Raw genomic sequence first — 26589 nt, 5'->3', positions numbered from 1 at the left:
TCGGACACTAAATTTACCACTACGGCCCTTCCGTAGAATAGTATAAGTACAGTACAAAGCAACAGTAGTAAGAAATTCAGTTGTATTCAGAAAGTTGGAAGGTATTAAAGGACTACTAAGTGCAACCGTCGAAAGGTGGGTGATTGTAGTGAAGTGTTCTTCCTGCCCTGTCCGAGCCAGACCCTTATAAGACCCTGGGATAGGAACCCAGCTCTACTGATTAAAGTAAAGAACCCAAAGAAGTGAGCGGTGGTGGAGTGGCGCACAGCGGAAAGGGCACAAAGGAAGTGAGCGGTTACACTATGTTCATTTATTCTCTATTTGTGTTATTCTGCGTGTAGATAGCGGCCTTGCGACTGGATGATCCCCCGTCCAAGGAGTCCTACCGACTGTGTACAGGATTAAAAACCTGAGAAAGAGGCCAAGGTACAACAAAGGACTGTACAGTCATAGATACACGTAGATAGTAACACGGAATTCGCCGGGAAGTACAAATTCACAAAAGGAATTCGGACTGACGTAGTCAAAATCATTATATAATACCAGACAAAATCATAACACTGAGACCTGCTAATATATCCTTCGAAAATGTTAGCTAACTTGAAAGATTTCTGAAAATCAGCAAGAAATCTGAATTATATATAAATAACGAAATAAACTAATTAAATTCGTAAAATGCATGCAACCATTCTGTTTAGCTACTGTATTTCGAGGCCTTCCAGGTTCCACAGAAGAAATGAATTTCAGAACTGACTGAAGAACTATCAACTGCTCAAGGACGGTGGGGCACTATGTACTTAGTTACCTAACTCTGAATGCTAATCATACGTGTTGGCGTTACATGCTCGGTAGCAATCGAGAGGTTAGTACTTCCGCCTCGTATTCAGGAAATGTCGGTCTGCATTCTCGATCCTGAGGCCCGCTACTTTTACTGATGTTTTTATCTTTCTTCAGTCGCCCAAAATTCTAAGATAATACTTCAAAATATGAGAGACAGCTTCCTTCCACAACGTAATAATTAATAATTTATAATGAACCTCACATTCGATTATGTGTAACCTATCACTCACTCATGGAGCTGAGCTCATCTCGAGAAGCAGCCAATTGTGTAGCTACTTAAGAACTTCTAGCATTTTATGGAACCCGAAGGTTCATTACCGTGTCCACAACATCCCTCCACTGATCCCTATCATCAGCCAGATCAATGCAATCCATATCATCCCATCTATCTCACTAAGGCCCATTTTAATATTGTCCACTCAACTATGTCTTGTTCTTCTTAGTGGTCTCTTTCCTTCTGGTTTTCCTACCAATAACCTATATGCATTATTCTTCTCCCCCATTCGTGCTACATTCCCTGCACATCTCATCGTCTTTGACTTGATCATTCTAATTATACATGGAAAAGAGTAAAATTATGAAGTTCCTCATTATGTAATTTTCTCCAACCTCCCGTCACTTCATCCCTCTTCGGTCCAAATATTCTCCAAATATTCACCCTGTTCTCAAACATCCTCAGTCTATGTTCCTCCCTTAACGTCTGAGACCATGTTTTGATATCCATTTTCTTTCGCTTAGGTCGCTTATCCAAAGAATCCGTCCAGGTCCGAGGCTTCTTGTGATCTTTCGTTACAAGCTTACTTTTTACGGTGATGAGTTGTTAGCCCCACGTCTAACCCGCAACTCAGAGAAGCACCCCTTGTCAACTGTCCGCAACCGCTTATTCAATATATTCGTAACTACCATCCATACCTGGAGAGCGTCTCCTCCATCCGCAACCTGAGGACGTACCATGCCGTCGTGAAAAGGGACGCACCTAACATGGATGTGTAACCTAGTCAGTTAAGAAATCTTCATTGAGCATGCTGAGATACGAAGCGGTACTATTTAAGAATCCGCTTGCAATGATACTTAACAATGAAGTACAGACAGTATATCAGCGTCCTTGTCTAGGTTTGAGCCAAGAAACTTGAATGCGTTAGTGATGCGAAAACTGGTCGCTAATACAAAAATGGCCATTTGAGAATTTCGATGCTTGTGAATTTGTTTCCCGCAGAACTGTTGTAGCACGTATCCTAGTGGAGCCTGATATGCCATCTTGCCTAAAAATCGGCTGCATCTATAGAAATCTGGACAAGTTTCAGCTTTCAAATCCAAAACAGAAGTAGCCCCCCCCCCAAAAAAAACAGATCTGTGTTATGGCTATGCTCTGTAATATTACACAAGATATTCTAAACGGCATAAAACCAGTGTCATAAAGGCTACCAAAACACAGGCGGCGTCCCTCGTATGCCCTTGATGCACTCATAAAATCGACTTGTATAAGTACACGTCATCCGAGTTCACCGAAGGAACACAAACATCTGTAAGAATTACGTTAATGCGTTTATCTCATGTCTGCATCTTAGCTATCATAGCTCTCTCCGGTGTTAATGCGTTATTTATTTATAGGCTGATGTGGTCCATCATATATTATTAAAATCAAAGTCTGGAAGAAGACTGACTGTAATGTTGCAGACGGACATTAATTATTAATGTTGAGAAAAGAATAAATTTTTTCGCCTAACTTAGGTCATTACCAACTGCAGTGTTTAGTTCTTACTGTATCAGTTACGGAATTATTTTTAATCATTAAACATACTCTGATATATTGGGTTTTTGGGCTTTATCCATCGTCCTGGTTTTTAAGATAACTAATAAAAACACGACGTTTCGGAAACTGGATCTTTCTAGCTCTTTCTAACGGACCCAACAGAATAGGTGTTTTCCTTCACCTGAGGACGGAAACAGATCCAGTTTCCGAAACGTCGTGTTTTTATTAGTTATCTTAAAAACCAGGACGATGGATAAAGTCCAAAAACCCAATATATCAGTGTGTTATACACCATCGTCAGAGTCCTATAGTAACTAATTAAACATACTGTAATTAAAAAGTAGTCGATCCACGCTCTGAAATTAGAGCCCCTTAAATTAGGCCAATACTTGTTCCACTAACAATACAATTTACGTTAATCGAATGGAAGAAACAAGAAACTGTCTTCAGGAAAATCGTTTAGAAGGTCGAACAGGAAATGAATAGGTAACATTAAGATGTGAGGAAAATATGCTGTCATTTTAAAAGGTAGATTTGAATAATGGCGTCTTTCATATTAGTGATGTTGAATTTAGATTCAGCTAATATGGTTAACTTACAGCATGTGATATTAATATTATGGATAAGCTTATGTAGTATGTATAACTGANGAAACTGTCTTCAGGAAAATCGTTTAGAAGGTCGAACAGGAAATGAATAGGTAACATTAAGATGTGAGGAAAATATGCTGTCATTTTAAAAGGTAGATTTGAATAATGGCGTCTTTCATATTAGTGATGTTGAATTTAGATTCAGCTAATATGGTTAACTTACAGCATGTGATATTAATATTATGGATAAGCTTATGTAGTATGTATAACAGGAATGTGCAAGTCCACTGCAATTAAGAGCCGTATATCTTCCAATTGCGTTCTTTGCTCTTTCAAATCCCCTTTGTATCTCAATTTTCATTTTCTGCAGATATAAGATATTACAGCCGGTCACTGTAGCCAAGCGGTCTAAGGCATGTACTGTCTTCGCTCGCTTGGAGACCGGGATCGTGGGTTCGAATCTCACTCAGGGCATGGATGTTTAGTTTGTGTGTGTGTGTGTGTGTGTGCGTTTTTATGTGTTTGTGTACAGGTGCGACGAGCTGATCACCCGCCCAAGGAGTCCTACCGAATGTGTAAGATATAGAAAAACCGAAGTGAACGGAGAAGTTCATGGAGGTAGCCCTAGGCCCACTGGGGCTGTAGTGCCAAGGAAAAAAAAAGCTATTATTATTTAATCAGCAATACAAATTACTGTATAGCAAAGAACCATAAATTCTGAAGAAAGCAGTCTTCTGGGATTTGGCACCGTGTATATGTGGTGTTAACCGACGTCTGCTTTTACCGGTTCTCACGGTCTCTTCGCTTGCAGATTTCTTATATTTTTTCTTCTACCCTGAAGATGGAGGCGATACGTTCCTCCGAAACGTCGGTTAACACCACATATACACGGTGCCAAATCCCAGAAGACTGCTTTCTTCATAGTCACCGCCGTGAAAGCCTCAAATCTTACAACCATAAATTCTGCTGTTGACAATAACAACCAGTATCACAGTACCGTAAAATAGGGTCACTTACCAAACAGGTACTACTACCAATACTGTGACTTTTGTCATTAAGCTATATTCTACAGCAACTAATGCCTGTAAACTAGGCATCATTACTGTAGATCTAAAACGCTAATAGTTTAAAAATGGGCCTCCACATTTGGCCCAAAGTTACAAGAGAATGGGGGACGAAGAATTCTTCGTCCCTTTTACGTTTCTTAGACAGGAGCCGACAAGAGGATAAAATATTTCCCGGGCGAATATTACATTAAAATGCATTTCTATTTACTCAGAATACACCGCAGTGTTGGGAGGCTGGAACTAGGTAAAGGCAAAAGCATATACAAAATCAGAATTATTTGGGTTTTGGACTTCGTCCACCGTCCGGTATTCTAGAAACCAGAAAACACAAGGTTTAGTAAACTGAATCTGTTTCCGTTCTCAGTTGAGGAGGGAAGAAACCTATTAGGTCCTTTAGAAAAGCTATTTGACATATATTTAGGCACAGTTAACACTGTCACGTGTTGGAGTGACTATAGACGGAGTCTGGATTGGAGATTGGATTTATTGTCCACTTTCATATCGTAACTACAAGTAACTATAACAATATCGTCAATCCCTACACACTACAGCACACGAGAAGCATCGCCACTCTGCTTCCACTAGTCGTTTTCCGGTAACGGACATTAACAATGGAGAGTTCTTCAGTTTCTGTGCTCACGTCGCTACTGTCCGGTTGGAATATCACACAACTGAACTGTTGCTTCAGCTGACTAACTTGCGGGCTGGCGGCCATCTCACACCAGCCTCCTAGTCTTCTTTTCCCAGACAGACTTACAATTGACAAATGCTCGGCTGGTGTCCTCGTTATATAAACATTTGGCACAGATCGCGTAGAAAACACCGTTTCTAAAAGTTAACTCGTTGCCGTGGGAACATGTCTGTTTCGCGGTCGCTACTTAGTAACGGGTCTACACGCTAGAATACTTAGAAAAATACAATTAACATAAAAGTACGGTCTACTGAGTTGTAATGAAATTTACCTCGAAGGAAGTCCAAAATCTCGAAGGAACATATCGCCTCCATCATCCGTGTAGAACAGTAAACAAAATAAGGATCCAGCAGATGCAGGCGGTCGCAAGCTGAGCTCAGCTCAGCAAGTTGCCAGCAGAAGCAGGCGGCCGCAAGCTGAGTAGATGCAGGCGGTGGTAAACTGAGTTCACATTGCTGAAGGTTTCTTCTACTCGTTCCTTGCTTTGCATACTCTGTGACCCGGAAGATGGGGACAATATTTTCTTCCGAGACGTCGAACTTTCTCCGAACTAAGACAGCATTAGAATATAAAAGACCGTAGTTTCTATAGCCATAGTCACGAGATACTCACATTCAGCATAACAAAAAAAAAAATCCGTGGCTTGTAATCCGCAAGCGAACTATACCGACTGAGCGACGGCCGCTTGTCGGCGAAGTTAGTGCCAACTTTTGCGGATAGAGGGTGTCGCGTGGTCAGCGCTACGAATCCCCACGGCCGTTAATTTCGGTTTTCTAGACCGGAGACGCTATTTCTTTGAAATAGCTCCTAAATTATCAATAAGAGGCTGAGCGGACCCTGTTCCAGAAAAAAATCTGGTGGCGCCGGGAATCGAACCCGAACCTCTGCATCTGCAGCCAAGAACTTTAACCACTAGACCACAGAGGCGGTAACAATTAAACAATTTCCGACTCTTCGAATTGTGACATCTGTACTCAACAGTGGGATTGGGTTTGCAACAATTAATCTGTATCCGCAATAAAGAAACATGAAGACCAATGAGGTACTGCATATACAGTCGCCTAGCTCGCTTTTGGCAAATGCACTCCTGTTTTATGTACATCTATAAAACCTTACGACAAGAGCTTGGCAATACTTTACATACAAGAAAAATTAAGGACCTACATTTCGACATGTTGGTGTCATTAACATACTTCTCGCAGCCCCACTATCGGTTCTGAAATTTCTTCCAAGTCATTTTTATAGCCAAAAGTAAGAAGAAAGTGCAGCCCCTACCGAAGGACCTTGACATAGCAAGTATCATTTTGAAGTCACCGGGACCGACTAGCATATCTCAATTGACGTTATTTCCAGTGCATGTTCTTCTTCGGCAGCTGTATAGTAATACAGACAGAAATGACGAAACAAAGAATGGGTGTGGCTTAAGTCAAGCAGGGACGTGTACTAGCTCAAATAACAACTACGAACAGATAATAAGTACATGCTTTACAGCTGTCGCCATATATATGTTACTGGAAGTCACTTTTCCCCAACCCAGAAAGAAGGGAAAACGTATTAAGGTGGGACAAATTCTATCCTCATAAATTAATTACTACTGTGCCATAATTAATCACACGTCAGATTAATTTTGTCACGAATCCCAATCCCAAAGGTTTCAATTACATGAAACATTACGCCTGTGCTCTAACTACGTAGAGATTTGTTCTCTAAAGATGGCTGCTCCTTTCTGTTTTCATTATGCTTCTTGTTGAAGTAACAGAAAGTCGGAGCACGATTGAAGTAGCGTTTGAGGAACTTTTACCGGTTTGTAATCCCTGACCAGTTTCAGAAACTAAAAAGCAAGCATATGGAATATTTATTACGAAATATCAGAAGTTTAAACATGTTACCAGGGCGAATAACTCAAGGAGATTGTATGGGCAGGGAGATTAGATGTCTTGCATAAGGGAAACTAGAGCTGCATATGTAATTTTGGTTTGGAAAGAGACCGCTTGGAAAATTAAGCCATGCATTCAAAATAACATTAAAAGTTAAAAAGGTACATAGATTTGATGTATGAATTATAATGAATTTTCTTAAAATACGGCCCAAGGGTGGGCCTCTGTTACGATTCTGATGGAGCAAAACGGAGAATCATAACTATCTACCTTTAGGGAAAACTCCTATATCTGAGTTCTAGCCCCGGTTACATATTTCTGCAGAGGTTGGAAACAGCTACAGAATCGTCTTAGGCCGTGTCACGGAGTGGTCATGTCTGGTCTTCGCTTAGCCATTATTTTGAGACACTAGTTGACGTAGTGTGTGTAGCGGCGAGTTTTGGTCGATTTCAACCAAATCTGGTATACAAATCTAGTGGCAAACTAGTCGACCATGAGACTATGATTTTATGATCATCCAACTCATGTTAATAGGATAACAACTATCATAAACTTTGCAGGTGAAGCAAGGACAGCTGTGGATAATACGGACTGCCTTGTCAGCAAGGCAAAAGTCTCTACCGGCCGCATAAGCATTTCTGGTTGCCATGATCAAATTATACAATTCGAGAGAAAAAACTGACATAACTTTTGACATATTCGCTTCCTTCGAACTGGTCAATTTGAAAATACTACACCGTAAAGTATATGAAAAACGAGGGGAGGAGAGATAGAATGAACGGAAAACAAAAGAAAAAGTTGAAAACACAACACATGACAATGTATTGTCTTTCGCTTCTCAAATCCAATTGCTTAAGAGGAAAACTCATAACTTAAAGTAATTTCAAGTATCAATCGGGACCTCAAACACTGTCACTTACATCAACCACTTTCGTAAAGGAGTTGGAATTTGATAAAAATCGTAAAAGTAATTTTCTATAAAACTGTAATTCAAAGTTCATATAGTACCTATAATTTCCGAATTAGTACTGGATTAATACTGACGATGCAACTTTTTCTTTTCCCCCTTGGCACTACAGCCCCAGTGGGCCTAGGCCTACCTCCATGAACTTCTCCGTTCACTTCGGTTTTTCTAGATCTTACACATTCGGTAGGGCTCCTTGAGCGGGTGATCAGCTCGTCGCAAGGCCTCTACCTGTACACAAACACAGAAAAACGCGTACACACAAACTAAACAGCCATGCCTTGAGCGGGATTCGAACCCACGATCCCGGTTTCCGAGCTAGCGAAGACAGTGCAGACGATGCAACTACTTATGAAAATATTTGTGCATACATCTCACGGAACTGTGTTAGGGAGTGCAGAGACAAAGAGTGCCGGTATGTAGTTGGTCTCTCTCTTCAGTGGCCAATAGCGCCTTCGAGATGAGATCGTGGGTCAGAGTGTTATGGATCTGAATTCTTCTCCGGTATTAAAATTTTAAAGTAGCCTATACTTCACCGCGTCTCAAATAAAGTTATCTAGAACACAAACACACAAAACTAACAAGAAGAAATGGCTAAATATATTGTGTTTAAGCTCCTGAACGATATTGTGACACATATTTATAGCCACAATTGTTTAAGAATTTATTAAAATCATGATGTTCCGGAAATTAGTTCCATTTCCCAAGTAGCCCCTCTCCATTCTCTCTCTGCTCTTATACAGCTGGGTTTATTCTACTCGACTCTAGTCTATCAGCAGGATGGTTCCTCGCTCGTAGATTTTCTTTTTTCTTCTACCCTGAAGAAGGAGGCGATACGTTCCTCCGAAACGTCGGTTAACACAATATCTACACGGGGCCACATCCCAGAAGATGGCTTTCTTCTTACTTCTCTTTCCGTCTTCAGAATAGGAAAGAAAACATACTCCGAAAACAGCTCTACAAAGGGGCCAAATACACGTATAGTACGTATGTTTTCTTTCAGTAATTCACTCAGACTATGCACAAAGCCTAAGCGGCGGAGGTCGTGGAATTTTTAAGGGCGGAAAAATTCAGGGAACAAGTCCTCCGGGAGGGACGTTAAGCCGTGGGTCCCGTGTCGTAGATTTACGGCACGTAAAAGATCCTCATGTCTCTAGGAGACCTCTGAGCAAAATTAATTAGGCAACAATTTCCCGCCCAAGTAGTTTCCAACGCCTCTGGTAGATGGGGGAAATATTAGGTACCGACGGCCGACCTCGTTGGCTGAACGGAGCTGATAGCACGCACCAGTACCGGTAGGGTATGGGGACAGTAGAAATTAAAGGGGGATGCACAATGGACCAATAACTGGTCTAAGTGCATGGGTAAACCCACCCCCTCTAATAATAATAATAATAATAATAATAATGCACAAAGCCTAGAATAATAGTTTGTAATAATGAAATTCCCTACTGAGGTACAGCAGAATTATGAGCGTGCATTTTGTTACTGCAAAACGTCTGTCTGCGATCTAGGTGCAGTATAACCGGAGGATAGCCGGGAGACAGTAAGAGATTTGACAACGTTTTCGATAGGCACAATTAAGAGGCATTCTTACTCTATTAGAATCCCCCGCCGCAACAAATATATATCCCACTAAGACTTAGATGCATCTGCTTTACGAATCACAGTACGTCACACACTGTGTAAGTAATCTTACGGAAGAAAAGTTCTGTGTAAATACGTTTGAATTTCCCACCAGCACACGAATATCGGAAGTGAGCTGAAAGTATAATCTAGTACAGAAGGTAGCGGGTTCCATACCCGATGAGGTCATGGGATTTTTCAATTGACTTAATCTTTCCATCCCCACTCAGACTCTAACAGAAATGAGTAACAGGAATCTTCCTGGGTGTAAAGGGCAGTCGGCGCATAAGGCTGAAAACTTCACCGCCATCTGTGAGCCGACTGTCTACAAAATATTGGAGTCTCGACGTCTCACATCCCTACGGGCCTCCACGGCCTGTTATAGGGATAGCTTTGTCTCTTTTTAGCAACTTTATAATAGTGACGTAACGATCTACGTCACAAACTGATGAAGACGCACTCTCGTTCCCGCAGTAGATGGAGTATGGTATTGTAACTTTCTATAAATGCCTGCATTTAATTCAATGTTGCATGACATAACATGCAGGCATATATTTTATGTCTACTTGAACTTTGAAAAATGCTTATAAATGGACACATTATTTTAGTCTGAACCAGTAGAGGGAGCTTGTGAACACAGTAATGAACTTGTGGTTTCCATAAAAGACGGAAAATTTTTTATCTTCAGCTAAGATTTTCAAGGAATCTATTCCATGGAGTGAATTATTTACGATATTTGATAGTCATCTATTATTATGGGTTCTTTGCACAAAGTGCGTGAAGTAACAACATTTCGATGGGGTTGTTTCAGTCAGTTTGCCCTCATATCTCCGAAACTAACTATGAAAATGTTAAAATAGATCTTACGAAAATATGATTGTGAAGATATGAACTGGCTTAAACGTGATGATAATACAGTCTTGAGAATATGACGATAAACTTTAGGATTCCAAAAAACTAGAGTTTCTTAATCATCTGATCTCACTAGAGCTCTATTCCACGGAATAAGTCAGTTAGATAGTTAATTAGTTACTTAGTCATTGTTGTTAATATCTATCATAGTAAAATGTCTGGCATAGTCTGAACATCTTTGTCTGCTTTCGGTGCCCTGGAAATAGAACGTACTTACATTGAAATCTGTATTGGAAATAATAAAGGTAATGTAGAGCTATCCCTGCACCAGGCCGTCGAGGCTCCCCATTTTCTCTAGATAATTGGCTCACAGATGGCAGTGAGGTTGTCAGCCTTACGCGCCGGGCTCCCTTTACTCCCTAGGAATATTCCTGCTACTCATTTCTGCTAGAGGCTGAGTCCACCCCAGGGCCATAGTGCAGCTGGAAGTATTAGGTAAATTGAAAGTTAACCTCATTGAGACTCGAACTTGCAACCTTCCGGCTTCTAGCATAGTGCCTCAACCAACTACACTACCGCATGCCTCATTCGAAATAATAAAAGATTATTATTATCTATGATCTGTACACACCAAAAGGTAGGTTTTCCATTCCTCAACTCGATCAATAATGGAGATTTGTTCACATGTCCTTTAATTCTCTGTAATAGTCACTCTCCTTCTCAGGATATAGAAACCTGGTACAAAACAAAATTGTGAGCAAATACGCAGTTTTATTTACATACAACTTGCATACTATTTTGAAGAAACTTTTATAAGTTTGTTTTATATCCAAGTCCATTGGCGACTGAAAATATCTAAGCTGGCGTAGACGTTTCACTTTTTTCCCTTTTTAGGCGCAACTTCAATCAAACATCTCCCAAAACAGAATGCCTCTCAGTTATAACCAATGGCCTGGAATAAAATTAAGAGTTAATAATATGTCTTATGTCGGTCATTTGTGAATTTGCGCTCGATATTCATTTGTTGCAGAACATATCTACTCTTTCGAAGCCGTCGCACTGTTTACAGACACTATATTTCTATATATATATTACTTTTTTAAATTGAAAAAGAATTTGAAATAAAAATAGCCTACCTTAATGACATCTGCATTTCGTAAGATGTATCATATGGAGATATTGGGTTTTCGGACTTTATCCATCGTCCTGGTTTTTAAGATAACTAAGAAAAACACGACGTTTCGGAAACTGGATCTGTTTCCGTCCTCAGGTGAGGGAAAAACACCTATTCTGTTGGGTCCCTTAGAAAGAGCTAGCCTCAATCACTGGACAACCAATGTCACAAAACACAAAGGTTATAAACACCTGAGACCAGGCTAAGTCCATGAGAGCTAATAAGAAAAATATACATAACAAATTGTACCAAACACATACAAGCGTGGAACCAGGATAGATAGAGCCGTAGACCTTTGTGTTTTGTGACATCGGTTGTCCAATGATTGAGGCTAGCTCTTTCTAAGGGACTTAAGAGAATAGGTGTTTTCCCTCATCTGAGGACGGAAAGAGATCCAGTTTCCGAAACGTCGTGCTTTTCTTAGTTATCTTAAAAACTAGGACGATGGATAAAGTCCGAAACCCCAATATCTCTGTGTGTTATATACCATCGTCAGAATCCTATAGTAACTACATGTACCATATGTTTACAGTTCTCAAGAGCCTGATGAACTCGACTACAGGTTCAAGTACGGATTATACGATGTATTTGACCCATACAAATCAATGAAAATTTCGCTTGACTGTTGTTATAGAAAGCCAAAACCAGTTTTCACCGAAATCCGAAAACTTTCAGAAATGAAACATGCGCCAGGTAGACAGACGGATGGACATGACCCGACAGTCATGCGCTCCCTTCCTGAAATACTCGTATATGGGAAAAGTTGATATGATGAAGTCGCTATAGAGTAAGGACAGAGAACTCCTGTATCTAATCACCATGGAAGCGAATGTGTTGGGTGAAGATAAAGTTCCATATATTCTTGATATAGGCAGTAGTTGCAGGTTTTGTCTTTACACTCAGAGAATGGACCACCAGCAACCAGCGGCTAGGAAACAGGGCAGGACTCAGTGCAGATGTGGTGCCGAGGAAAATATCCGGCGTAGAATCGAATCCAGGCAATTCACTTCACTGAAATTTACATCAGGATGATAACACACCGAAGAATTTTGTGACTTATTTGTGGCTCAGTATAATACTTCGTCAGGGGTATGCGGTGGCATAGTTGGTTCAAGCACTATGCCACAAAAGGGAAGGTCGCGGGTTCGAATCCCGATGTCATTGGATTTTTAAATTGACCTAATCCTTCTAGCCGCACTATGGCCCTGGAGTCGACTCAGCCTCTAACAGAATTAGTATCAAAAATCTTCCTGGGGGTAAAGGACGGCCGGCGCGTAAGGCTGACAAACTCACCTCCATCTGTGAGCCGATTATCTAGAAAATGTGGAAGCTTCGACGCCTCACAACTCTATGGGTGTTCACGGCCTGTTACAGGGATAGCTTCACTCTTTTTTATAATATACTTAGTCATACAAAGGATATGTAGCCGAAAACAGAAAAGATAAATGTATACGTGCATGCCTGCAACCTTTAGCCGATGGGAGTCTCTTGTAAAGTATTCAATTTGGGATACCGAAGAAATGGAAATGTAATACCATGAATGTTCGAGAAATAGGATGTGTGGATGTGAATTATTTAATTGCTTATATTACGGCCGTTGACACAACAAGTAATATGGGAATATCTTCAATAAAGACAATAGGTGTTGGTATACGTATATCTTACATGTTTAAAGTATAAACGTAATTGTGCTACATGTTTCGACCATATAATTAAGTCGTCATCAGTAACTTATGAACATAACTCAGGTGACTAAAATATAGTTTATAATAGAGATCCGTATCCTTGGAACTGATGGCTGAGTTGTTAACGAATATATATTTATATATTAGGCATATATCTATGATTTAGTACACAACTCGTTATTACGATTATGATTAAAACATAAAGATAAAGATAAAATAAAAATATTAAAAATATAAGTGACATAAAAATTAATTGTATGTTGTATTTAAAACTCAGGTTTGATGCTATTATGGTTCATGTGCAATCGTCAACTGACGTGTGTTGGTATGATGAAAGGTGTTATTTCTCGCTTGTTGTCGTGCTTTGAAATATCAATCAGCAGAAAGGATGAAGAAAGCAGTCTTCTTGGATTTGGCTCCGTGTATATGTGGTGTTAATCGACGTTTCGGAGGAATGTTTCGCCTCCATCTTCAGGGTAGAAGGAAAAATATAAGAAATCCGCAAGCGAAGAGACCGTGAGAACCAGTAAAAGCAGACTCTGCTTTTGCTGGTTCTCACGGTCTCTTCGCTTGCGGATTTCTTATATTTTTCCTTCTACCCTGAAGATGGAGGCGAAACATTCCTCCGAAACGTCGGTTAACACCACATATACACGGTGCCAAATCCCAGAAGACTGCTTTCTTCATAGTCACCGCCGTGAAAGCCTCAAATCTTATAAACAGAAAGGATATTCTATTACAGAGATTCGAAACTAAACTAAGTTATTGAGAAGGGAGTTTGTGGCCAAAACTTGTATTTGTTGCTATATTCTGTTATAAAACTATTTTTTTCTAATATCCCAGATATGTTGGGAGAAATTTTGTAGCAGAACATTCTGCTTGGATTATATAACGATGCACTTATTTATGGACAGCTGCTTTCCAAAAAGTACGTCTATAGTTATTGTACGAGGTCTTTAACATAGATTTTGTATTGTGTGTAAAGTCTGGTCACTGTCGCTGTTTGAAAGACTGTGTGAGTTTTGTAGCCTACGTTCCCGAAGCAGGCTTATGCGATCTTCCTGTTTGTGTGTCTGTGTATCCACCCTAACAGCTTTTCAATGCTTGAACCAATCTTCATGAAACTTGGTATATATATACATATATATACCTGAACCCATCTCAACGGCGTACTTCATAAATCCCTCCCATCAGTCTGTGTGTCTGTATGTGTATCCCCATACTGTTGCTAGGAAACGGCCAGGCAAAACGTTACCGCTGCAACGAACACACACGCAACAATAAGATAATTGTTGTACGCGTCGTTTGCTATGCGTTTCGCTTCGTGTCAAAGGTAAGTTTGGCGATTAGTTCTTCCCAGAACTTCTTGTTTATAAATAGAATTCCGATCGCTTCAGGTTACGAGTACATGTAACCGACATTCCACGTTCACGTACAAAGACAGCAGGAGATAGCGAATATATAATTTTAGTAAGTTTCGATTGTCTTTATTTCGTCACAGTTCAGCAGTGTCTGTCACTTTTTTTCTCTTGGGGCGAGACTGAGTCCACTTCGTACTGCAACCACTGTTTGGCCTATTGTGCCAGCTCCAGATGACAGATGATGGTGATTGTGAAGCAATCGGTGGAATGAGAACTGGCAGGGGAAACCGAAGTACTCGAAGAAAACATGTCCCAGTTCCACTTTGTCCACCATAAATCCCACATGACCTCATCCGGTCTCGAACCCGGGCCGCAGCGGTAGGAAAAAAACGAATAACTAACAGATGACTTTGGTCTCTGACGCTACTTTTAACAATTTAAATGTCTCTCTATGCAATAATATAGCTATTGTGCTGCGCGAGATTACGGTAAGACACTGCGCCGACAGAGCCATATACGTACTAATTCTGCCGGTAGGCGGATATGCCAAAAGCGTCTCTGCCGTCAGCTGTCATGTGCATGAAAAAATTTACTGTATTTAGAAAAGTTTCTGGAAGCACGTAAGTTGTATTTTTCTGTGTCTGATATTATGGCTAGATTGGGGTTAAGCGAAGCGGAGCCGCTAGTATTTACATATTGCTGTTACTCACTGATCTACAACGCTCCCCCAACATCGCCCTTCTGTAAACGCGAAATTTTTCGACAGATATTGGCGGTGGGTGGCTGCACGCTATTTCATAAGTCTATTCGTTTGTATTTAAGGGAAGAACTGACGCCAGCTGCCATAAATTACATTTAAAGATATATCGCGTTTCAGTTACACCAGGTGTCTTAAGGAAGAAAGATTTATCATTGCCCAAAATGGATCTCCTTGTTCAGTCCGACCTGTCTACATCTTCCATCTCTTTGTGTCTGGCCTTGTTTGTCTGGACACTGTCTCGTCCTTCTCCCGAGCATTCGACCGACCGACCGATCGACCGCCTTCCTTCCTTCGTAGTCGCCGTCGCGCCTCATGAGCAAGCAATAGGTGTGAGAGGAACCACTACTCCCGCCTCTCATCTCTAAGCTACAGGGAGAGGGGGTCCGCCCGCCCCGTGACCCCGCACAGGGGAGGGCGGGGAGTACCATCAACATCCCCCCAGCTTTGAAGGCAGGCTGGTAGACAAGGGTATAAATTGGTTGCACCACTCACAAGTACCGGTATTGGAACATTATATCGCAACTTTCAACTACTGCTGTTCTATTGGGAAGAGACCGACTTACAGACGAGAATTTCTTATCTAAGGGGGGTCCGCTATTTGTGCAAGTTGGTATTTTGAAGACAAAGTAAGTGTACCACAGAATATTTTAATTTCAAAATTGGAAATAAGAGTCATTTAGAACATATATACTGTAGTAAAGTTAGCACGAATCTGTTTTCTAAATTAGCAACACAACTAATGAATTTCGCGTTTGTAATCAAGAAACCCGTTGGTATCCATCCGCGGCGCTTCCACATATGTCGGATTAACTTCAGCGTTTCTTTCATTTCTTCAGTTTCATGTAGTTATGAAGGCGATACTAGCGAACGGAAAAAAGACATCTGAGTTGAGCACAAGCACTTATAAATACAGCACTTATATTTAAAAATTTTCCTAGGATGGCGGAGGATTTCGCTGACTGTGAGTCATTTGCTATTTCTAAACTAACGAATATGATAAAAACATAATTCTAAAATGTATGCGCCGCTTGGATTGGCAGTTCACGTGTTGTACATTTCAAGACGCTACTTTAAATTTACGGACCTATCCAGAAAAACAAAGAAAGTGGTGAGTGTTTCTCCACTCAATATGAGAACGTAGTCAGGAAGTGGGCTCATCTTTCACCATCCGCTAACCTCTTACAAGTTCCTCTCCATCTCAAGAGGGAGATGCTTCTATGCAGGCCTATGAGTTGAGTACCAAGTAAAACTGCTTGATATACACGTATGTCGATTGCTGGAACAAAGTTGCGGTGTCAGGAACAATACGATGCGCGGAGCGAAAGCCTGCACGCACGCACACTCAACACACACACATATATACATACACAAAGTCATTTTCGACACTATCTGCCGCAAGAGGGCGGGAGACAGTGAGCATTTGGCGGCTTCAGAGAGCAGAGCGCGTGCGGGCAGGCACCGCAACTAGCGAAGTAAACCGGTGTACGTCTCTTAATGAATCATTATTTGCTTTTTTTTTTTTGCTTGTGTTCCTTTTTTAAAAGTGCTCTAGGTTGAGTTTCTGAAATATACTTAAAATTATTTAATGGCTATTATTAATTTTATATAAAGTTATTTACATAAGCGGCATTTAATATTACTTTGGGTTGGATTAATAATTATAAAACACACAAAATAATATATATTTAATATTTCTTGCAGGTTATTCGAACTACCAGGTGACGGATGTAATAATCTTATTATAAACAACACTATAATATCTTGAACTGAAACCGGGCTCTCAAACAACAGAATCGTAAAACTTGACTTCTGTGCTGATACGAATCAGTTTCGTTGGGGTACTAATTCCTTGCGTGAAATTGCTTGAGGACCGAGTGCTCCACCATTCCAAATACTACGAAAAATGTCAGCGAAACCACCTTTTTTCATTCCGAATCCAGACCTGCGATTCAAATTATTTGCCCTGTTTTTGTTAACTTCATTTACCCTATGTCCTGTCAATTCCCGTCCTTCGACATCAGCAGCCAGTCCTCATCATCGCCATGTTCACCATGAAAACACAGACATAGTGCCTCAACAGTCGGAAGATATGGGTAATGAAAACCAAGAGATAATTATTCCTGAAATAGAAGTACCCGAAGAAGATGAATTTGAAGGCGTCAACAATGAACCAGCTGATGCTGAAGATTATCCTCAGCAAGGCATGTTCGCTATACCAATGGCCGATGCTGCGGGTAACAATGGCGGTCGCAAAGGGGAAGCAAAACATCCGAAATCATATCATAACAACGGAAAGAGTGGAAGAAGAAACGGTGTGGATCACCATTCCGTAGCGAAACCCGTACAAGAGGTGAACGACACCAATGAAGAAATACCGGAGGACCTGCACCTAGAGGAGCTCAACAGGTCCCTCAGCAACGGAAACGCATCCAACATGACAGCAAGTGAGGAAAACTATATCAAGCTGTCGAAAAATAACAGAGAAAGGTAAGCTTTTTCACATGTCTTAAAATGCTTGGTATGCTAGTTATTGTCGTTAACCTAAACTTAAAGAGAGTGCCATGCCCTTGGAATTAATGCCATTCAAAATTAAAATAAAATGTAGAACTAATGGGCATGATAGTATGAAACACATCACTTTGGATCGAGGAAGATTCGTATTAACGAGATATAAAACTCAAGCCGTAGAGCTTCGATCTGTTTATAGCACATTTTAAAAGTTAAGAAAACGAAAGTAACATGCAACCGAAGTTCAAAAGTGTTCACACTTAGTTTAACCTGTTAATGAAGGAGGCAGATTCCTGGAAAACACTGGTGCCTATCTACCATATTACACGACGTCACATCTCAGAAGAGAGTAATCTTTCAAAGCGAGCACATGTTTTCTGGATATAAGCAAATGTAATTAATCCAAGTCCATCCTTCATTGATTAGCTCTCGTATATGTTATATATAAAAGTTGTCCCTGTACTTAACTCTTAAAGTACTCGTATACTATGCCATGAAGGCGTATAGGGGATTTACTCCCCCACATTTTCTTTACCTCGGCACTAGCTGGAGGTGAGTGGTCAGCTTCACACCCCGGCCGCTTTGCCCACGGGGAAAGACCTCCCGGTACCCATTGCATAGCAGGTTAGGTGGGGTCCGGAGCCGGTCTGGACGTCGAGAAGAGAAAATTCTTGATTCTGCCGGGACTCGAACTCCGACCTCTCGGTCGTCTAGCCCGTGGCCAGTCGCTATACCGACTACGCTAAGCCGGCTATATATATAACAAAATGCAAATATCTTAAACAGTAATGACATGGCACACTCTTAACAACTTAAAAATAAGTAAAGCAAATTTTTATTATTTGTGTACTTTTCATTGAACTTTTAAAGATGTGGCTTTTATATTGCACAGCTTTCAAGCAGGATAATTTTTGCACAACTATGATATTACTAAAATTATGTTCTTTATATATGGAACAGAACTTTCGCCTAAACATACGAATGAGTGAAATAATTTCTAGCTAGTTAGAAGAATATATTATTTCACTACCACAGAGCTTAGGCTTACTGAAGGTCATTATTATCAACTGAAAAACTCAACAGGCGACTGGTTACTAGCTGGACGTCCGAGATTCAATTACCAAATTATGTGAAGATTTTTCTCTTCCCACAACGTCTAGACGGGTTGTGGGGTCTAACCAGGCTCCTCTTCCAGAGTTCTTTCCCCGGGAGAGTGAAGTTCACCATTAGCCAGAGTTATGCGTGGATATTCATGTTCAGTTAACTTGCATGTCTCCATGGGGTGTTGCTCAGTCACAGAGACATGATATTTTACACGTAGAATCGGCAGTGACGATAGGATATGAAGGATTTTGCAGAAAGTAATGATAAAATATTATCATTTCCGATGAAGTTCGTAAGGTGCGAAAAGAGATAGTTTTCCATATTGGCAAGGAACGATGAACTGTCAGTGAGGTAGTAGCTACAAAGAAACGACACGATTTAAAGGCGTGTTAACAGAAAGCGAGGAAACGAATTCCGTTCCTAGTTCCGTAAGGCCGGTATGTGATCATATACTATATATTTTGGTGACAAAATTTGAGATTTACAAGCGTTCCTTAAAAGATACATCATAACTACATTGTTTGCCACTTCTTTTATTGTCTTGCATAAAATTCTGAGGTCATGTAGTGTCATATTTAATGCGGTAGACTGCTTATGAATGGATGATAACAGAAATATATAGGTAAAATAGTAATGACATAATTAAGGCGTAACATGGTAGAGCAATGTCAAAATGGTTCCTGAAAAACTGGATATGCTGCTGTGGATTAGATTAATCTGGCTCAGGTTAGGGGCCANGAGGTAGTAGCTACAAAGAAACGACACGATTTAAAGGCGTGTTAACAGAAAGCGAGGAAACGAATTCCGTTCCTAGTTCCGTAAGGCCGGTATGTGATCATATACTATATATTTTGATGACAAAATTTGAGATTTACAAGCGTTCCTTAAAAGATACATCATAACTACATTGTTTGCCACTTCTTTTAGTGTCTTGCATAAAATTCTGAGGTCATGTAGTGTCATATTTAATGCGGTAGACTGCTTATGAATGGATGATAACAGAAATATATAGGTAAAATAGTAATGACATAATTAAGGCGTAACATGGTAGAGCAATCGGGCCTCTGCAAGTTATTGAAAATATAGCCATGATATTCGTGGATTTCCTTCATCTTTCCAAGAAAATGTTGAAATAAGCTTCGAAGCTTCATTTTAAACCCTTACTTACACCACTCTGGGTCATTTTTGTCTTATTCGACGCCAAATAACAAATGCAGTTAAAAGAGCGGCGATGAATACAGGAGAAAAAAAAAATATATATATATATATACACACACAGCGCGGCTAGAACAGTTAATGTGACTCTCTAGCTTGAATTAGCAGATGACTGTGTCTCAATATTCCCTGGAATATTTTCATTTTCAATGTAAAAGTTATAGCATTAGACTGTTGGGTTTACTAATGAGAATTCATAAATGAAAATAAATCTTCTGTAAATATTTTCATACGGATTACAGAACTGCAGAGTTGAAAAATTCAACGGCTTGGCGAAGATGAAGGCCCATCCATGGTTCCGCCAAAAAATATTTAGTACTGATTAAACAAACCCAAGTCTTCATGTGGTACTACATTTACGTTTGGAAGCGTGTCACATTAATATTTACGGTTTGCTGATAATTTTATTTTATTTTAAGAATAATTCTATTCGACAGACATAAAATCATCTTTTATTTATCACTTGCCAGTTTCTCGTGAGGTAGAACACAACATAAGATCCTATAAGGCCCTACATAAGGCTATAAAAATTGTAAAGCCCATTCAAGATTTTCTTCTAAAAGATGTGAAGTACCTCAATGATTTCCGGTCCAGATTCGGACCAACTAACTACTGAAGTCGGCCGCTTTACTGTCTGCAATATACTCGTGCAGCGGTTACTGAAATAGTAACAAGCCGAGGTCCAACAGCTCTGCGGCTTCTGACGGATGGGAATCCTATTTTAACTCATCTGACCATATGGGTTTACATATATATTGTGTAAAGCAGTGTTCCTCTCCAACCAGGGCACCACTGACCATAAAAGGTGCAACAGCCCTATAAAGCAGAGACAGTAAATTATTATTTGTCATAGGCCCAATTGAGATATTTCGAAATGACCACTGGCCAGAGAGTCTGACGAAAAAGAAAAGAACGTCCGCAGTTCTGAAATTGTTAATAACTAATAATTACTATTCCCATTGACCGAACATACTTTACGGGTGTTACCCGATCGTACAAGACACCTTATTCGCAATTAAATTCTGATTTTATTCTTCCACGTCTTCACGTTGATCGTGTCATTGGGTATCTTCGTTTTGCATAAGTGGGCAACGCTTCGGAGGCAAATGTTGCCTCCATCTTCAGGGTAGAAGTGTGTATGTTCATGTACACATTGGTTTTCATCCAACAGAACCACGACAAACGGTGGGGGCTGTTCATATTGGCCAACACCGGGCACCAACCGCAATCCTCCCCCCCATGGGTCTCTTTCACCAAAGCTATATATACATGAATAGTCACGCCCCCTAGTCGCTTATTCGGAAGTCGGCAGTACTTCCCACTTCCGTAACGTCCAAGCTTCCAAGATCACGATTAACATAAACATTTAATATGGACACAATACCCTAGAGTCTCGTTTGTAGCCACAATGTCTTAAGGCAATCATTAATCCGAAAGTGAACCAAATTTCTTTTCGGCATCACGTCCTTAGTGGCTATGGCAGCGGCCCTTTATTTAGTCAGCCGTAGAGCGAAGCTGATCACCCGCCGGTATCTAGTGCAGTGATCTTTAAAATGTGAACGTTTACTTCCACGTCCCCTATTCGTCTTCATGGCCTGATGTAAAGACACAGACGGAACTATACCTCTGCATTTACAAGTTTTCACACAGAAGTTTTATTAATGACGTGGGCACTTACGTCACTAAAGCCGGATCAAGCCCGCAGGCTGTAGTTTACCCCCCTTGACCTCGGCACTGGATGAAAGTGAGTGGTCACCTTAACTCCCTGGCTGCTTTATCCCTAGGGCGAAAAGACCCCCGGTGGAGGCTGGCCCAGGAGCCGATCTGAACGCTGTGATGAGAAAAAGTTTCTTGCCCTGCCGGGATTCGAACACCGGCCGTCAAGCTCTTATCTCGTCGCTACACCGACTAAGCTATCCCGGCTCCTCTGAAAACAAAGTAATGAGGTAGTTAGATTTTTTAAGTTTCGTGTTGTGGGGTGAGACTGAGTCCACTTGATACGTCGGCCACTAATTGGCCAATTGTACCAGCCCCGGATGACAGATGAGTATGGAGCATTTGGTGGAATGATAATTGGCAGGAGACACCAAAGTACTCAGAGAAAACCTGCCCCAGTACCACTCTGTCTACCACAAATCCACGTGACTTGACCTGGGGTCGAACCCGGGCCATCGCTGTGGGAAGCCCGCCACTAACCGTCTGAGCTGTGGCACGGCCATAAGTACTGAAGTAAATATGTATTTAACAGAGATAAATCAGTGCCAAAGTAGGAACTGGAGAAAACTAAATATATACTTCGTAATTTATGTAGTTCTAATATTGTGGAAGTGGACGAATGGAACATTATGATAAGCGGAACATGTTTCCTGAATTAGGGAGGCGAGAAATGAGCATACCTGTAACATTTTGATGTGAGGGTAAACGTTGTATAAGACCATGAAGCAAATTGGTGATAATACGAAAAACAATTTTGAAGAAAGAGGCTGCTGGACTGTAAACTCGATTTATTTTTTTATTGCTAGTAGAGTGGGACTAAGTCCCTTGTACTGCGGCCACTTCTGGCCTATTCTACCTGCCCCAGATGATAAGTGAGGGTCATTATGGAGCAATTGGTGGAATGAAGATTGGTAAGGGAAACCGAAGTACTCGGAGAAAACCTGCCCCAGCGCCACTTTGTCCACCACAAATCCCACTTGACCAGACCCGGGATCGAACCCGGGCCGCCGTGATAGGAAGCCAGCGACTAACCGCTTGAGCTATGGCGCTGCCAAACTCGATTTAAATGGTTCATGATAGGGTGCCTGGACAGTCCTTTATGTGAACGGTGGTGAAACTTCTAGTTTATTACCAGGGAGTCAGTATAAATATGTACTCAGCTGATTACTTAGTTATCTAGTTAAGCAGGCAGCAAGGGGGAGCTCTGTTTAGCTCTGAGTAGTTACCTAGCAATTTTTCACTAAGTGTTAACGAGTGTTATCAACTCAAGCATAGTGACATGGGAGAACCATGTAGCGCACACTCGGAGGATAAGAAATGCATACAATTATTAATAAAATCGTGAAAGGAAAACACCACATGGTCACACAGGCATAGATGGGAGGATAATATTAAAATGGATCTTAAGTAAGCATGAAGTTGTGAACTGGATTTGTCTAGTTCAGGCTACGTACCAGTGACAGGCCCTTGAGAACACCATATTGAAATTTTGAGTCCGAAGAAGGCGTGAAATAGTCAATAGCTGGTGGATTATAAGCTTTCCATGAAGATTTCTTTCTTTGGAGATGGTAACCAAGATAAAGAATTTAAAGTCTGGCAACATCAAGTCCCTCTAGGAAATCATGCGAACATTGTATTCGTAATAAATAATGATGAAATAGAAAAACTAGAAAAATACTTAATTCAGGCAAGCAAAGTTATGAATTCTAGGGAGGCTATCCTAGCCTAACTGGTGCAAAGTTCACACCATTTGAAATTAAAGGAAATCCGTCTTAACTACACCAGCTGCCCAGCTTTGGTACTAGGGCTGTTGAACTGTCCGGATCTGGCCCGTAAGAGAGTTAGCTCATTTTACAAAGTACTAACGGTATGATGTGTCAAATGATAATGAGAAAGTGATTATGAATAATGAAGCGGGAGAGATTTAAGCTGCTTAAATTATATCCTGTGCCGATCACAGTAGCCGCGCGGTCTAGGACATGAACTGACTTCGCTCGCTCGAACTCTTGGACCCTGGATTCGAATCCCATTCAATGCATACATGTTTCTGTCGTCCTTCGTGCAGGTAGCGGCCTTGCGACGGGCTGATCACTCGTCCAAGGAATCCTACCGTCTGTGTAAAAAAAATTACGAAACTGAAGAAGAGGCCAGGACCCCAACAAAATTGCTGTACAGTCACTAATGAATGACATGAAATGAAATTATATCCTGTAGGCAAATCACGAAGCTAATCAAGACAAGGCAACCAGTAACAGGTAAGAATAGAAGCAGACGTCTCCTGAATGCAATGAGATATGTTACCGCTGATCTAACACGTTCGGTTAAAGTTGGCTTTGTCTGTTTTAATCATGACGGTATATAATATACTGATTGAGAAAAAGTTACTTTGAAGGCTATTCCAGCTTTTTTAAGAATGGAAATCCCGATATAATATATGAATATGTTAAGTACATTGCATAATATTTCACTAACTACGTGGGATAATAAAGAAAATATTAAGACAAACGAGGACAAGAAAACACTGACATTGGCTCCCAAAGTAAAACGTGGGATAAGAACGAAAAGTCAGTTAAATACAAGCACATAAAATGAAATATTGAGGTAAGGCTGAGGAGCGTATACTATGATTAGATAATATTAAAGAAGCAGACTGCACAGGCATTAAACGTTCATTCGGCAAGCAGAAGAACAGACAAGTAAGTAAAGTTGTCCCTATGCTTAACTAATCATCATTACACCATGAAGGCGTATGGGGGAGTAGATGTATAGATCCACATTTTCTTGACCTCGGCACTAACTAGAGGTGAGTAGTAAGCTTCACGCCCCCGTCGCTTTACCCCCGGTAGCCATTGGATAGGAGGCTAGGTGGGCCCCAGAACCGGTGTGGACGATATGGAGAAGAGAAAATTCTGCCCTTACGGGGACTCGAACCCCGACCCCTCAGTCGTCCAGCACGTAGGCAGTCGCTATACCGACTGCGCTACCCCGGCTCTCAGAACAGACAAGAACAGATGAGTAATTCACCCACCTTCACAGAACGGACAAAAATAAACTTCCAAAACTTTAATCTTCACTATGGCCTAAACAAAGCATAGGAAAATAGGAAGATCAATCATAAGTTGGCTAGAAGTCGGGACAGGCTTGAGACTTGAGTGAAGGCGAGAACAAATAGTGAACGCCTTTGATCCCATTCATTGCTAACTGAAAGAGTACAGCATTCTGCAAGGTGTCTATAAAACTGATACAGGTTTTCAGTTGACAATCAGATTGCCGGTCACGTCGTGCAGTTCCATGATGATGAAAGCGCTCGAATGAACAGCGTAATTTGTTCTGTCTCTATCGTACTCTTGAGCGACCGACGTAATAATTTGGTTCAATCTGAGAGTGGTCTGACTGTCAATAGGTCGTCAGGCTGATTTCGCCACCCGAAATCAAGTTCCTCTGCCTCCTACACGCGTGACGGATCAAACGCTGTAACGTCACCAAACCATTTTCTTTCGTAATCAGTTTTCTTCCCACCATGTTAGAGCATCTGCTTTCTCCTACGACGCAGTTGGTACAAACGAGACAGCAGTTCGTGGGATTCTTATAGTCGTAACAGAGGACGACATTTAATGAATTGTTCATTGCTTTATATGATGAAGCGTTGCCAGATACGTAGATTAAAAATCGCAGTTAGAACCGCTAACGTCCCTACTAAGAATTCTCACATACTCGTACGTACTGCTGATGGACGATCTATGCCTTTCTTTCTTCCTCTATTTCCGCCTTTCCGTGGGCCTTCGTACTTCGAAGTGTCGAGGAAGCCACGCAAGCCAGCGTCACCTCATTCAGTCAAGTAAAAAAAAAAAAAAGTAACTGGCCATGGAGGCCCATAGGGTTGTGAGACGTTGAGCGTTCCACATTATCTAGACAATCGGCTCACAGATGGCGGTGAGGCTGTCAGCCTTACGCGCAGGTCGCCCTTTACACCCCAGGATGATTCCTGGTACTCATTTCTGTTAGAGGCTGAGTCGACCTCAGGGCCATAGTGCGGCTGGAAGGATTAGATAAATTGAAAAAATCCACCTCATCGGGACTCGAACCCGCGACCTTCCGGCTTGTAACATAGTGCCTCAACCAACTACGCTACCGCGTGCCCCTCATTCAGTCAAGTACAATGCATATATATTTTTTTTCCCCAAATCCTTCTTTAACGAAATGATTCCTGACTTGTAGCCTTTTCAACATTTGATAGGCGATGACGAATTATAGGATGCTTCTGAAAGAGGAACTGGAGACGTGAAAAGAAGCAACCGTGATCTATTTAAGGCAATATCCCAATATTCTCCTCGAGGGACTGTAGAATATTACGAGCAACCTCAATCGAGAAAATCAGCTTCTCAGCCGGGAACACAACCCAGAACCTTCAGAATTCACAGCATAAGTGGTAACTGCACCGAGACATCAGTTCCTATTAGAAATCTCTGTTTTTGTTTCAGAAGAAACGAATCTTCAGCGCCAGCTTTTCATCATTAATATGTATAATACGGTTGAATAAGCTTTTGGGAATTCTACATCAGTGTTTCTCAACTGCCGGGCCGCGACCCGGTGCCAGGCTCTCGTCTTATAAAAAAAGAAATTACCGGGCCGCGGTCTCACAAAGATTGAGGACCACTGTTCTACATTACAGTTTAACATAGTGCACACTAATACCATGATTTATGGATTAGGAACTGACAATATTTTGACTGCTAAAGAATTTGTTTATTATTATGCATAATCATACAGACGGTTCATAAACATGATTACAAAAGCGTGTCATTG

General features: G+C 41.0%; 2 protein-coding genes across 7 annotated transcripts in view; one reads left to right on the top strand and one right to left on the bottom strand.

Moving 5' to 3' along the window:
• LOC111865235 (sodium-coupled monocarboxylate transporter 1) overlaps positions 1 to 26589 on the bottom strand; it is a 380779-nt gene that overhangs the window by 290063 nt on the left and 64127 nt on the right. The window lies entirely within an intron of this gene.
• Positions 15762 to 26589, top strand: part of LOC111865238 — a 64066-nt gene continuing 53238 nt past the window's right edge. For 3 of the 4 annotated variants that reach the window (XM_023853133.2, XM_033751733.1, XM_023853134.2), the window contains exons 1-2: positions 16636 to 16722; positions 16942 to 17727. In XM_023853133.2, coding sequence (XP_023708901.1) covers positions 17144 to 17727 — 584 coding nt within the window. In that variant the 5' untranslated portion in view covers positions 16636 to 16722; positions 16942 to 17143. Of the gene's footprint in view, positions 15867 to 16635; positions 16723 to 16941; positions 17728 to 26589 lie in introns of those variants that run through there. The other variant, XM_023853131.2, reaches the window with a different exon arrangement.

Source organism: Cryptotermes secundus, unplaced genomic scaffold, assembly GCF_002891405.2.
Source record: "Cryptotermes secundus unplaced genomic scaffold, Csec_1.0 scaffold614, whole genome shotgun sequence".
Taxonomy (NCBI): Eukaryota; Metazoa; Arthropoda; class Insecta; order Blattodea; family Kalotermitidae; genus Cryptotermes; species Cryptotermes secundus.
Note: the sequence above shows the minus strand (reverse complement) of the source record. Positions and strands in the feature narration are given on the sequence as shown.